Source organism: Hibiscus syriacus, unplaced genomic scaffold, assembly GCF_006381635.1.
Source record: "Hibiscus syriacus cultivar Baekdansim isolate YM2019G1 unplaced genomic scaffold, ASM638163v2 tig00112319_pilon, whole genome shotgun sequence".
NCBI lineage: Eukaryota > Viridiplantae > Streptophyta > Magnoliopsida > Malvales > Malvaceae > Hibiscus > Hibiscus syriacus.
In genome coordinates, this window is record NW_024063301.1 from 898,971 (window position 1) to 913,161 (window position 14,191).

General features: G+C 36.2%; 1 protein-coding gene and 1 long non-coding RNA gene across 2 annotated transcripts; one reads left to right on the plus strand and one right to left on the minus strand.

Annotated features, from left to right (window-relative positions):
• Positions 1-756: 756 nt before the first annotated feature.
• LOC120177773 lies at positions 757-1,789 on the plus strand. Its single transcript, XR_005521469.1, has 2 exons — positions 757-1,384; positions 1,642-1,789. It is a non-coding gene; the product is annotated as an uncharacterized LOC120177773 (long non-coding RNA).
• Positions 1,790-2,084: 295 nt separating this feature from the next.
• Positions 2,085-4,173, minus strand: LOC120177758 (probable protein phosphatase 2C 68). The gene is made up of 4 exons (XM_039183779.1): positions 3,819-4,173; positions 2,935-3,299; positions 2,463-2,699; positions 2,085-2,376 (listed from the first exon to the last, which is right to left on the minus strand). The coding sequence occupies exons 1-4, from the start codon at positions 4,156-4,158 to the stop codon at positions 2,107-2,109; spliced, it is 1,212 nt and encodes a 403-aa protein (XP_039039710.1). The 5' UTR covers positions 4,159-4,173; the 3' UTR covers positions 2,085-2,106.
• Positions 4,174-14,191: the final 10,018 nt, after the last annotated feature.

A 14,191-nucleotide genomic window follows, 5' to 3' on the forward strand; every position in this document is an offset into this window, starting at 1 on the left:
TGTCACATGTCGCCGTGGTGCCGAGAAAATCGACGTTGGTTGCTTGAGGCGTGAGGAGGGCTCTTCTGTGGGGGAAGTGTGGCGCCAAAAGGAACACTAGGGTTCTGAAATCCCTAGCTTACTGGTTCGGGTCGAGCACAAGCGGACCCGATTCAGGTTTCTGTTGGATAACTGCTTTGGATCCACTGTTGGGCTGCTTGTTTAAAATGTATTGGTGGTCATCGGTAACCAAGTGTAATGACTTTTGGCTTGTAATTGTTGGTCCTGAAAAATGTAATAAAGTAAATAATAAATAATAAATATATGTTTATTATAATATATATAAATATTATAAATGTAACACATAATATATGTAATGGGACAAATGGGGTGTCTACATTTAGATATCCATGATCCGTGACATCCGTCACGAATCCCGTAGAAAAAGCGAAATCATTCACAGAAATTCTAAAATACTGGCCAAACAATCAAAAAGATATAACATCAGGATCGTTGATAAAAACGACTCGATGTTGTAAAAAGGTAAACATAACATAAAATACAACACTAATTCATAATACATGCTACACCTAATTTCAGGATACAATTCCCAACCAATGGCAACAAAATAATTAAAGACAGAATCTCGTAAATGTAAAGTATCAAGAGTACGAGAGGGAATATATTTGCAAACCTAAAACCGGTGATGTCGTGATCTGAACAAACACGTTTCTTAGTCATTTTTTTAAAATATTCTTAGTCATTGTTGCCATAACATGTATGGTAGTTATTTAGGTATTGTTTTGGACTCTGGGGATGGTGTGAGCCACACTGTTCCTATCTACGAAGGCTATGCTCTCCATCATGCCATCTTGCTTCTCGACCTAGCTGGTCGTGATTTCACCGATGCCCTCATGAAAATTTTAACGGAGAGTGGGTATTCTTTCACGACGACGGCTGAACGGGAAATTGTTAGGGACATGAAGGAAAATCTAGCTTACATTGCTCTTGACTATGAACAAGAGCTGGAGACGGAAATCAGCTCTGCTGTGGAGAAAAGCTATAAGCTACCAGATGGACAGGTTATTACCATTTGAGCCGAACGATTCCGCTGTCCAGAGGTCCTCTTCCAGCCATCCATGATCGGGATGGAAGCTGCTGGCATTCAAGAAACGACATACAACTGTATAATGAAATGTGACGTGGATATTAGGAAAGATCTATATGGAAATATTGTCCTCAGTGGTGGCACCACTATATTCCCAGGAATTGCCGCAGAATTTGCAAGGAAATCAGAGCGTTAGCTCCTAGCAGCATGAAGATTAAAGTGGTTACACCATCGGAGAGGAAGTACAGTGTTTGGATAGGAGGCTCCATTTTTGCATCCCTCAGCACCTTCCAACAGGTACTCTATCCCCCTTATCGTCGGAAAACCAATCATATCGAGGCTGAGTCCTTCACTGTTAGTTACAATCTCATGTTTTACATAGATATGCTTATAAACAACTGTGCATTCTATATCATAAGCTACCTCACATATGCCTCAGATTAAACTAATGGCTGATGGACAATGGTTTAGACAATGTTTGTTCCTTGCATTTTCTAGATGAACAATCCCATAGGTAAAAGAAGGTGAATTTGACAGTGGATATACTTTGGCAGATGTGGACTTTGAAGGCGGAGTACGATGAATCGGGGCCATCAATTGTACACAGGAAATGCTTCTAATGAAGAGCGAGCCTATACGCATGGTACACATTTTGCATTACAGCTAAGCTTATAAATCAAATGGTTGCTTTTCCTTTCGTTTCTTTTTCTGCTCTGTTACTTTGTTTCCCTATTTTTTCTTGTCTTTGAGTTATAATTTCACTGGTCTTTATCTATAATGAATGAGCAATTATTTCCTACTTGATGTTATTACTCCTATTTCGTAAATTTTACAACATAAGTACCCACCCGGAGATCAAAATTTAGCTTTACATAAAAGGAAATCAAAATCACTTCAAAGTTTTCTGTTTTGCTTGGTAATGGGAGAAGAAACAACTACAAGATTCGGAAATAAAGTGAAAATCCTTACAGAAACTTGGTAAAAACCTCACTGATTATTTCAAGTGACTAGCTATTACTTCAGATGATGGATCCATTCATGTCCTGATTTACATCAATGTTGAAGTTTGATGGTCCGCTGGAGTCGGCAAACCCCTTTACCGACTGTTCTAGAACAGACGTCTTTGTATTGACTAACGACTCGTGGTCTATAAAGATGACAACGGCCGTAATATCGTCGTGGAAAAACCGCCTTATCCCTTTGTCTACTTTCTTAAGATCATCATATTTCATCTCCCTTTTCCTAGCCGCCTCGTTTAAAGCCGTTCTAATGAGCCTTTTTGCAATTCCCTGTCATTAGTTTCGACTAAAATAAGAGAGGTAAAAGTTTCATGGTACAAGAAAACGTAAAGAAATGCAATGAAAGCAGCACTTACTGCTCGTGGAGAGCTCGAAACGATCTCCATAGCCTGCTGATTCGTCAAATGTTCCCAAAGTCCATCGGATGCAAAAATGAGAAACTTGTCACTAGGTTGTAAGACCCTGGTGCACAATGAAGGCTCCGCTGTTAACACAGGTCGGTGGATCGGTTCAGAAAGGTGAAACCGTGGGAAAGACGGGTCGAGAGAAAACTCGGTCCTCTTTAAGTATGCATCTCCGATGGATCTAGATACCTGAACCAGTGCATAGGTGAAATCAACACAAGGAACATACAACAGTCAGAAACACAAGTGACTTGCGCTAAAAGTTTTGCAAGCAAATAATATCAAATTGACTTCTGAGCCAAGTAGAAGAAAAAAACACAACTCCAAAGATAAAATGTTCATAGTAGGGGTACCCCTTTATAACAACACATGCATCATAGCACAAACTCAGGAGCAGATGACCGATGAACGAAAATAAGCATACCTGAATGATGCCTTTGATACGCCACACTCCGTGCTTCATAACGACAATATGCGAATCATCCGGATGCAACGACCTCAGTTCCTGTCTGACCTCCTCTATACTTGCATTATGATCTCTAGTCAACTGCTCGGCGACTATCTTATTTGATCGACTCAAGCAGCCGATTACAGCTCGAGAATCGCCCAAATTAGCAACATACAACATGCCCCTCCATATAACACTAACCAGACAACAAGATCCGATTGCAGCCATTAATGGTTTTATTCCACATGTCCTACGTACAAGACCCAGAAACTCATCTTCAGTTGTAGAGAAAGCACTTCTAAGAGTATCTTCAGAAATTCTTCCATTTGCTCGAGCAAGCTCTGTCAAACCTTGCGTAAGATCATCTGTAGAATGAATTACCAAAAACCAACATGCAATAAAACTAAAAACATAATTTATTTTGTATCATATATAGTCCTCATATTTGCTAATCGTACAAAATTAGGCTCTAATCTGGTCTCAAGTAAATCCCTCTGAATGAACTTGACACTCTAAAAAGTAGGGACGGGCATTCCATTGAGTAGAACAAAAAAATTGATTTATTTGAAATTTTTTTATTCGATCGAATCAATTCAAGTTGTTTAAGTTTTTGTTTAATTTTAATTGTAAATATTTATAATGTTATGATACTATTTGATTCTAATTTAAACAGTTTGCTTATATTTTTTCATTTGTGATATGCGTATATAATGTGAATTTGAAATTTTCTCGAATAGTGTTTGAGTTTTCTAGCATCTGAGTCTTAGTTATAAAAAAAAAAAAAATCAATGTATTTTTGGAGTTGAATAGAACCCTACTAAAAAGGAAAAGAAAATGGGAAAGTCTGGAAAGGAACATACTAATCAAATTATGAAAGAGATGATCAGAGATAAAGCGGGAAGCATCAGGGCCGCCATGTCCGTCATAGACACCAACAAAAATGGCATCTTTGCCGGTCTCAACTTGACTATGATCTTCGATGATCTCATTGGCTTGAACAACAGCAAACGAGAAATCTCCACAAGAGTGTTTTTCAAGGTCTCTACACCAAAGAAGTGAGTCAGGTACAGCAGCAGCAGCAGAAGGATCTTCTTCAAGCTCATCAGTATTGTTGGTATTGTTATAATCCTTGTTCATTCGGGCATATCGACTCACTGGTCTCCAAGAAGCGAAAACCATCCTTGTCAACAATGAAAACATCCCTCATTTCCCTTGGAACACAAGCAAAAGAAAGAATGTGGATTTCGAGGTTTTAAGGGTAGTCCCCCACCAAATTATTTGATGAGTGGTAGTGAAATTCAGACTGTGTTTATTGGAGAAAGTGAGGAAAGTGACGAATGAATGAATGAAGAAGAAGAAGAAGAAGAAGAAGAAGAAGAAGAAGAAGAAGAAGAAGAAGAAAAAGATGAAAGAAAGTGGAGTGAGTGAGCGTGAGAGTTGTAGAGAGGAAAAGCTAACGTTTTCATTGACGCTTCCTATAAGCAAATACCAAATACCACTCTCTATTTTCTTTCATTTCCGTTTTTTTCCCCTTCTACAAAACAAATGTTTTCATTTTTCTTATCAACTACTAAACAGTATTGTTTTGGATCCGTTGGTTTAATGACATGAGTTAATGTTTTTTTCTAAATAAGCTCAGAATATGAATCTTAACATATACTAATAGAACACATTTAGTTAAAAATTTAATTTTCGTTCTTCCAACACTCAATACAAATTAATCGATTAATAAATCAAACATTAATAACTATATCAAATAATATTATTTTTTATTAAGCTAAGGTGATTACAAAATAGTATTTGTTATAAATAATCTCAACTATTTGATAATGAACGCTCAATCACACTGTTGCAGCCACTGATGTTCAAACTCGTGACCTTTAAAAATAGTAACGATTCTTTTAACCACTGAGGTAAGTTGATTCATGCAAAATAATATTATTTTAACTCTTATTAACTTGTATTTTTCATATATAATATACGTATATCATACATATCAAATGTTTCTCGAAATTAGAAATAGTAATTATCTTTCTCATTAAAATTTAATTAACTCTTAGTTATGGGAGATAAGAGATTTATTATTTTAATACAATATATATGGATCTTTTCCAACTTATAAATGAACTCATTTTATTTAATATGTTACAATAATAACAATTCTAGTCAAACTGAGACTCAATTAATACAAAAGTGTATTATGAAAACTATATAATTATACGTAAAAAACATAATACAATTTTAAAAAAGAATATATATCGAAATAAATACATTAGATGTAATTATGAATCACGAAAAAGAAGGGAAAAAAGGAGGAAATCTAGAGGAGGAAATAAGTCAACAATTATATATAGAAAGAAAGGGGAAATGTAGTTGTGCTATTTTCCAAAACTGAAAAGGCTTAAAATCATGTGATACAAACACAAGCTTGTGATTACTTTTAAGCCTTTTTACCTATAAAAGCATCAAATATGATCAGAGGGTCAAGTGAATCGCCACCGTTGATGGAACTTCCAATGTCTTTTCATGTTTACAACTCGAAAAGCCCATTTTTACTACTCGACTCAAATTAATTTCGAATCATAATTTCATAAATTCAATTTGAAAATTTTTTAAATTCAAGTCAAGGTATAAACTACAACTCAAATAATAACATAATTTTTTTAGTAACTAGTTGATTAATTTTTAACTTTAAATTGACTCTATATGATATATGTATATCACATATATATATTGTATATGAGTATAAAAAAACTGTTTAAATTAAATCAAATAGTATAATAACATTATAAATATTTATAGTTAAATTTAAACATAAATTCAAACAACTCAATTCGACTTGAATTTTATAAACTCGTTCGAACCAAAAAGATTTCGAATAATATTTGAGTTGTAAATATAACTCGTTAACTTGAAAACTCAATTTTTTTTAATCGATTCAACTCGATCAAACGCCGACCCCTAGAGTACCGCCATTGAAGGAGGTTCAACGCCACCACTCCTACATCCCCTGCCCTATCAAGTACATTGTTTCTTTTTTTCCTTTTTCTTTTTTTTCTTTGTTTTTTTTCTAAAAGAAAGTGAGGGCCTCATTAAAAACTCATTACACAAACAAAGGTTGGGGTCCTATAACAAACAAAGGTTGGGGTGTTATAAGGGGAAAAGAGTACCAAGAGTCTATTAATAAGGATGGATAAGCAATAAACTCGGGATAACCCAAGAAAGACGTCATAGAATGGAGGACTCGTGTTGCCAACGCATGCGCCACTCTATTGGCTTCTATACGTACAAAAATACTATTACATTGGGTGAAATTAACACAAATATGATAAATAGATTGCATATGAATCCCTAAAGTAGAATCGTCAACAGATTGGCTATGAAATTTTTTCACGACCACAGTGGAATCAAGCTCAAATACAACATTTGGCCATCCTTCTTGAGCCATAGTAACTGCTACAATGAGACCATGAAGTTCTTTAAGCCCGGAGTCGAAGCAACCAGTGGAAGAAAGAGTTAGAACTCCAAGAACAGCTCCACGCTAATGACCCCCATCGGTACGAGAGATTGGGTCGAAGGCTCCATCCGCATTTATTTTGATAGTCCCCACAAGTGGAGGTATCCACTGCTCACCGTGAGAAGGTCTAGTAGTCGGACGGTTGACAGAACTTTGAGTAGCAAGAAAATCGCAGTAAAGTGCCTGAGCGTTAGCTACAAGTACCCAGGCAGGTTGAACTCGTCCATCATGAACAATCGAATTTCGTCCATCCCACACGTTACATAGGATCATTAGAAAACTTGCAAATACCTCAAGACCTAACGTAGCGACTGTCGTTTCAAACCAAAGTAAAGAAGAAGTACAAACTGAATCAATAATCTTACCTAGTATACCAACAAGCTGCAACACTTCTTTCGCAAAATTGCAGTCTCATACCGCATGTGAAGTTGTTTCCACGTCAAGTCAACAACGAGGGCATAGTCCATCGCTAATGCCCGCCTCTCGAACCCTAAAAGCCACCAGCAAGGCTCCATGTGCTAAACGTCATGCAAAAATGCGTGCTTTAGGGAGTATCTTCAACCTTGCCATGGTTTTCCAGAGCATGGACACAGCTTCCAAAGAATGGGTAGGAGTTTAGAGCCACCAATACGCTGAGCGAACAGTATAATTGTTGAAATCATGATTGCTCCATACAATGTTATCATGGAAACACGGAGCTATCGACACATGAAGCATAGTATCAACATCTTGAGGATGGAAAAAAGTTGTGACCTCCGCTTTATCCCAGCAAGGGCGATCACGCATCATGAAGACTCCACATCTCACCTACCTTACGAAGTCGCTATCGTAGATACCTGCAAGCATAGTTACCCTAATACCACACCACATATCCCTGAACACACGGGTATCACTGTTATAGCCAATGCGCCAGAAAAAGGCATTCGATAGGGCCTGAAATGCTTTATGAAAACCTTTCCAAGCACACGAGTTGTTGTTTCCAATCTTAGCATTTAACACATCACCATCAAGAAAGTACTTTGCATGTAATACTCGGGCTAATAATGAATCCAGTACCTTAGTAAGCCTCTAAATTTGCTTACCTAACATTGCTAAATTAAAAGATCGAAGGTTGCGAAACCCTAGCCCACCCACCTACTTAGGTTTGCAGATAGTATCCCAAGCAAGGAGAGGCCAACCACATTGAGATATTTTCCTTGTCCACTGAAATCGAAGCATAATTCTGGTAATCTCGTTGAGAAGATGCTCGGACAACATATAACATGACATAGCATATTAAGGTAATAATTGAGCGACACCTTTAAGAAACATCTCCCGACCTCAGTAGGATAAAATCGGTTTAGTCCACCTTGAAACCCTAATCAGAACCTTATCACGTAGATAACCAAAAGTCCTAATATTATCTTTCCCAATATAGAGCGGAAGACCAAGGTAATGACTAAGAGAATCAACTGCTTGAATACCAAAAATCTGCGTAATTCGATCACGATGGTTGGCTATCGTGTTGGGACTAAAATAAATAAAAACTTTTGAAAGATTAATCCACTGTCTCAAGGACGACACATACATTTCTAACATGTCTTTAATATGCAGGGGCGTGGCTGAGCCGACGCATAGTGCGCGACGACGCAGGGCCCCAAAAAATAGGCCCCAAAATACATCTATAATGATAGGCAACTTTCTATTGAATCCGGCAATGACCGATGCCGGCTGGTAACCGTTGTTCTTCTGGAAATGAACCAGACCGTTGGGAAACACGAAAACGTCCCTTCTTAATAGATTTGGTGTAATACAGTTGTATTAATACTGCTCATTAATATAATACTGCTCATTAATAGTCAGTGGGGAACCACGCCATTAATGTAGGTTACACATTAATACTGCTCAGTGTAATTGTGTAATACAGCTGTAATACAGAAGATACACATGTTTCCTTCTTATTCCACACACTCTTTAATATTTACCTTTCCTAATTCATATACATTTTCTCAAATTCAATCTCTTTAATAATTTCAATTTTCCATCAATTACACCTTTTTTATGCAAAAAATAAATTTTGAAAAATTGAATATCCCATTTCCAGGAGAAATTAAAGAGATGGGTATTACTTCTTTTTCAATTTAACGGTTCAACCTTTTTTATGTGAATAGTTGTACTTGTAATTGTAACTGATTAAATTTTGTACTTCTTAGTTCTTATTATTGTATATAAATTGCAGATTTTATGATGTTAATTTGAGGAGAGTTGCCGAGTTGGAGTAGATGACATGCCAAATTGGAAGTTGAACTCATAACTCTGGTGCTATCTTATCTCACTCTGATTTGTTTTTGATTTGTGTTGATTTTGTTCAATATGAATCGGAAATATCAATCTGGATATGAAAAGCAACAAAAAACTAAAAGAATAGAACAATTAATTCAGTCTCAAAAAGGTGCTTTGGATAAGTTTTTTTTAAATGATCCCAAGTAGAGGAAAATGATGTTAATTCTCAGGAATTAAATGGAACTAATGTTGATGGCGAGAATGTTGAACAAGAGGAAATTGTGGATGGTGTTGTTAATAAGGAGAATGCCAATATTTCCCATAATTCTGAACAAAATGTGGACCATAATTATGATCATACTAACCGCAATGTTGAACAAAATGAATATGTTTATGTTGACATATATGATCCAAGAAAATGGGATTCTCTTAAGTCTAAATTGATTGAAATTTTGGCTGTAAATGGCCCCAAAAGAGACTTGAGCATTATGAAAGGCCCCAAAGACAAATTTTCTATTAGATTTTCTTCAACCTTTTATACAAGATGTTTGTCGAATGGTGAAACTTACGATAGGGAATGGCTTGTTTATTCGAAAGAGCTCGACAAAGTGTTTTGTTTTTGTTGTAAGATTTTTAAAAAGGGTCATGCGAAAGGTAATTTAGTAAATGAAGGATATAATAATTGGATGCATCTTAGTACCAGACTTACAGAACATGAAATAAGTATTGACCATGTACTAAACATGGCAACTTGGTGTGAACTTAGGCATAGGCTGCAACAAAATGAAACAATTGATAAAGTTTCTCAAGAACAATTCAAGAAAGAAAAAGAGTATTTGAAAAATGTAATTATTAGAATTATTGTTATTGTGAAGTATCTTGCTAACAATAACCTAGCATTTCGGGGGGAATATGGAAGATTATATCAAAAGAGCAATGGAAATTTTTTGGGTTTGATATAAATGTTGGCTGAGTTTGATCCTGTAATGATCGAACATGTTCAACGTATTACTAGTGGTAAGATTCATCACCATTATCTGAGTAATGACATTCAAAACGAGTTGATATTTTTTCTTTCCTCCAAGATTAGATCTATTATTATCAAAAGAATAAAAGAAGCTAGATACTTTTTCTGTGATGTTGGATTGCACACCAGATGTTATTCACCAAGAACAAATGACTCTAATTATAAGGTGTATTGATGGGTCTTCTAATACTTTTAAAATTGAAGAATTTTTTATTGAGTTCTTACAAGTTAATAATACAACTGGCTGATGAGTGTTCAAAATCATTAATCTTTGCTCGTTATTTCTTCAATTTTGTGGAATTATTGCTGTTGAATTGGTCGTGTTATACTTGTTTCTGTACAGGTCCTTGCTTTCCAGAATTTATGACAAAACGGGCGAATTCTGCATTTTTTTATTATTTGGTCACGGCTGGAGACATGGCCACAACTCTAGGCACGACGCGGTGTGACATGACAGTTTCTAGAAGGTCCAGTAAGCGACGGCTTCTAGAAGACTTTCTCCGCACGCCTTCTGGAAGATAGACGAGCAGAGTTGCATTAGGACACTAGTTTAAGTTTGAAATTAAATTTGAAAAACAATTATCTTAGGATTATTTTATTTATTTTCTTTGTTTATCCTTTAGGCTTTGAGAGGCTATAAATACCCACTTGGGGTAATCCTAAACTCATTATTCGGATTACAATCTTCTTTTCTCTCTAGTTTTTATAAAAGTTTTCTCTTTTTACTTTTCCAAGTTCTTTTCATTTTTGTTTTATTTTTCAAGCTTTGTTTTCAAAATGCTAAGTATGACTTTTGTCATGCTTAGCTAAAATTTTCATAAGCCGAGAGTTGTCGCGATGACTCAATTCCATCAGGAGAATTGAAACAGACCCTTAATATCTTCGGAATATCTCTCTCAATCTCTACGCTTATTTTTCAAAATCAAAACAGTTTTCTAAATCAAAGATCGACTTTGGTCAAGAGGTTGTTGCGATTAAATGTATGGGAGGAAGATTCGAATTATATAAAGCAATTCGACTTCCTGGAAACACACTTGGCGAGATGGCTTCGTCAATAGGGAATTGAGATCGAAATTGACTGTTATTGAAGAAACAATCCGAGTCAGACGCCACGAACTTAAACGGTAATTGATCTGCGACAATTGATGTTGTTAGAATCAATTACCGAAGCTGGAATCAAAGATTGCCTTGGGTATTCGGTATACAATATAGAGTCACGGGGATAGCCTTTGTAGACAAAGTAACCAACGAGAATCCCGAAGAGAAAATCTTATTCGATGATCTAAAGGAAATTGAGTCAAAGCGAAGCTTGAGGCTATTTTTACAGTATTTATTCACAAACTTTATTCTATTATTTTTTATTTAAATTACTTTTATTTATTTTTACCATTTTAATTTCATTTTACCAAAACCCCCTTTTCCTATTTTCACGTCTGGTTTAAAACCAATCAAACATAAATTTGTGACTTTCTAAGTCCCTAAGGATTCGACCCTTATTTCTCTATACTAAGTATTTCCTTATTTATTTAATTGAGAAAAAGGAATTATTTTGATATCGGAAATGACAGTTGTCAAATTGGCGTCGTTGCCGGGGACTTTGTCAAATTTACTAATTTTTGTTTGTTTTTTATTTATGACCAGGTCTAATCTGGGAGCATTAGTGGAGTACGACCCGAAGATTGAAGCCAAACCTAGGAGACTCCACGCACAGACACTTCGGGAAAGAAGGAGACAATAATCAAATCCAGAAGAAGAATCAAACTCAGGTGAATCCGTTAATACAATTCTGATGGTCGATCCTACTATTCGGGAGTTAGCTGCGGCACCCACTGAACAAGAGCCTTTTTTCTTTGATTTTCCTCAAGATGAAACTCCATACCAGTTGAAAACTGGCCTTATTCATCTCTTCCCTACATTCCACGGACTACTAAACGAGGATCCACACAAACATCTCTAGGAATTTCATATGGTCTGCTCCAGAATGAGACCACAAGGAGTAACCGAGGACCAAATAAAACTTAGAGCTTTTCCTTTTTCATTAGCTGATTCGGCTAAGGAGTGGTTATTTTATCTTCCTCCTAATTCTATTACTACATGGGCTCAAATGACTCGTCTTTTTCTTGACAGGTTTTTTCATGTGGCGAAAGTAAGTGAACTACGAAGGAGAATACTTGGAATTAAGCAACTTGATGGAGAGTCACTTTACGACTACTAGGAGCGGTTTAAGAAGTTATGTTCTAGTTGCCCACAACATGGGTGAACCGAACAAACACTCCTTCAATACTTTTATGAAGGATTATATCCCCTGGAAATGAAGATGATCGATGCTGCCAGTGGTGGAGCCTTGGTGAATATGACTCCTACTGAGGCTAGAGACTTAATATCGATGATGGCCGCAAATTCCCAACAATTTCGTACAAATAATGAACCTTCTCAAAGGGTTCATGAGATAAGTTCATCTTCCTTAGAAAATAAAATATACAAGTTAACTGAAGTCGTAAACTCTCTTGTTGTAGGAAAGACAGGACAAAACCGATTATGTGGAATATGTGCATTACATGATCACCCAACAGACGGTTATCCACTGATTCAAGACGACGCAACAGCTCAAGTTAACGCAGTCGGAAACTTTTCGGGACCTCCCCAAAAAGCTTATAATCCTTACGGTAATACATACAACCCAGGATAGAGGGATCATCCGAACTTCAGTTATGCTCAGAACCCGAGACCGAATCAAGGCTATCAAGCGAGACCTCCACCACCACAACAACCGTAGAATTCATCATTAAAATCGATTATCGAGATGTTAGCACTATCCCAGGAAAAATTCCAAACTCGAACTGAAGCTCACTTCCAAGATATAGACAAACAGATAAGCCAACTGACTCAAGCCGTAGGGAGATTATAGTCACAACGGAGGTTATCATCACAAACTGAGCCGAATCCAATAGAGAATGTTAGTGCCATCACCCTCCGAAGCGGTACAATTGTTAACCAAACCCAAAGGAAGTAAGCGCAAGATCCCAGAAGAAAGAATAAACTTCAAACTCCAAAAGGGAAGAAGAAGCAGTTGACGCAGGATCCCAAAAAGAGAATGATGAAGAACAAATAGACGATCCGACACCATCTCCCTATGACGTACCACCACCTTTTCCATCAAGGTTAGTTAAAAAGGATAAAAACCTGAGGAAAATGAAATATTACACGTACTTCGGAAGGTAGAAGTTAACATACCTCTCCTTGAGGTTATCCGAAAATTTCCAAGGTATTGTCGGTTTTTGAAGGATCTCTGTACGACTAAAATAAAGCTTACCGGGGTCAAAAAAGTGGATTTTGGTGTGAATGTCTCAGCAATTTTCCAACGACTGCTTCCACCGAAATATAAAGACCAAGGTATGTTTTTAATACCTTGTAAAATTGGTGAGGTTAAAATCAAGCGAGCTATGTGTGATCTAGGTGCCTCTATCAACTTAATGCCTCTCTCCGTCTATAATTTAATTTCCACCGAGCCTTTGAAAGAGACGAGAGTTACACTTCAGCTAGCCGACAAATCAATTATTTATCCTGAATGACTGATATAAAATGTTCTAGTAGAGGTAGAAAACTTAATTTTCCCTGCTGATTTTTATATGATTAATATGAAAAATGATCATAGCAAAATTGGTTCTGAAATCCTCCTCGGTCGTCCCTTTCTGAGCACGAAAAATGCAAAAATTGACGTTTGAAGCGGTATTCTTACTATGGAGTTCGACGGTGAGATCTTAAAATTTGATGTTTATAAAGCAATAAGATATCCGAATAACGTGCATAGTATTAATTTTGTTGGCATTATTGAGCTTGTTGATGATGAATCTAACTTCATTGATGATTTATGCAAGGAATCGGATGATAAAAAATACGACATAAGGGAGTTGAAAAATATTTCAGTTGTTGATTCAAATTTGATCTTAACTCCTTTAAAAACTAAAGATTTACTTTCTCTTTTGCAGGTACCAAAAATTAAGTCAAAACCATCGAGAAATCGTTTGAAGAAATCAATTTTTGGTAAAAAAATATGTTTTGACGGCCATTCTTTTCGACATGATTTTTAATTTGGGAAATATTTGAAGAAATCTTTGTGAGAATTTTTGAAATTCTAATAAGAAATTTCTTAGTTGAAAAAGGTGAATGAAGTGGAAATGTCTGTCACGGAACCTGTAGTCTGAATCAGGTCGTCGAGCTAACGACGTTAAACAAAAGCGCTTCATGGGAGGCAACCCATTGTTTTCGACACCGCTATATTTTTATTTTATTTATTTAATTTTATTTTTACCTTTTGTTTTTGTTTCATCAAGCATGTTTAATTTAATTTCTATTTTTATTTTGCAGGAACCGAATATTTTTTATTCAAACTTAAACGGCAAGAAATTGCGGAATTATGATTCGAA

Coding starts and splice junctions, on each gene's coding strand:
- LOC120177758 (XM_039183779.1), bottom strand. CDS start 4,158: ATGTTTTCATTGTTGACAAGGATGGTTTTCGCTTCTTGGAGACCAGTG. Junction 2,700..2,934: donor GTATCAAAGGCATCATTCAG/GTATGCTTATTT, acceptor GCACTGGTTCAG/GTATCTAGATCCATCGGAGA. Junction 2,377..2,462: donor TTTCGAGCTCTCCACGAGCA/GTAAGTGCTGCT, acceptor AACTAATGACAG/GGAATTGCAAAAAGGCTCAT.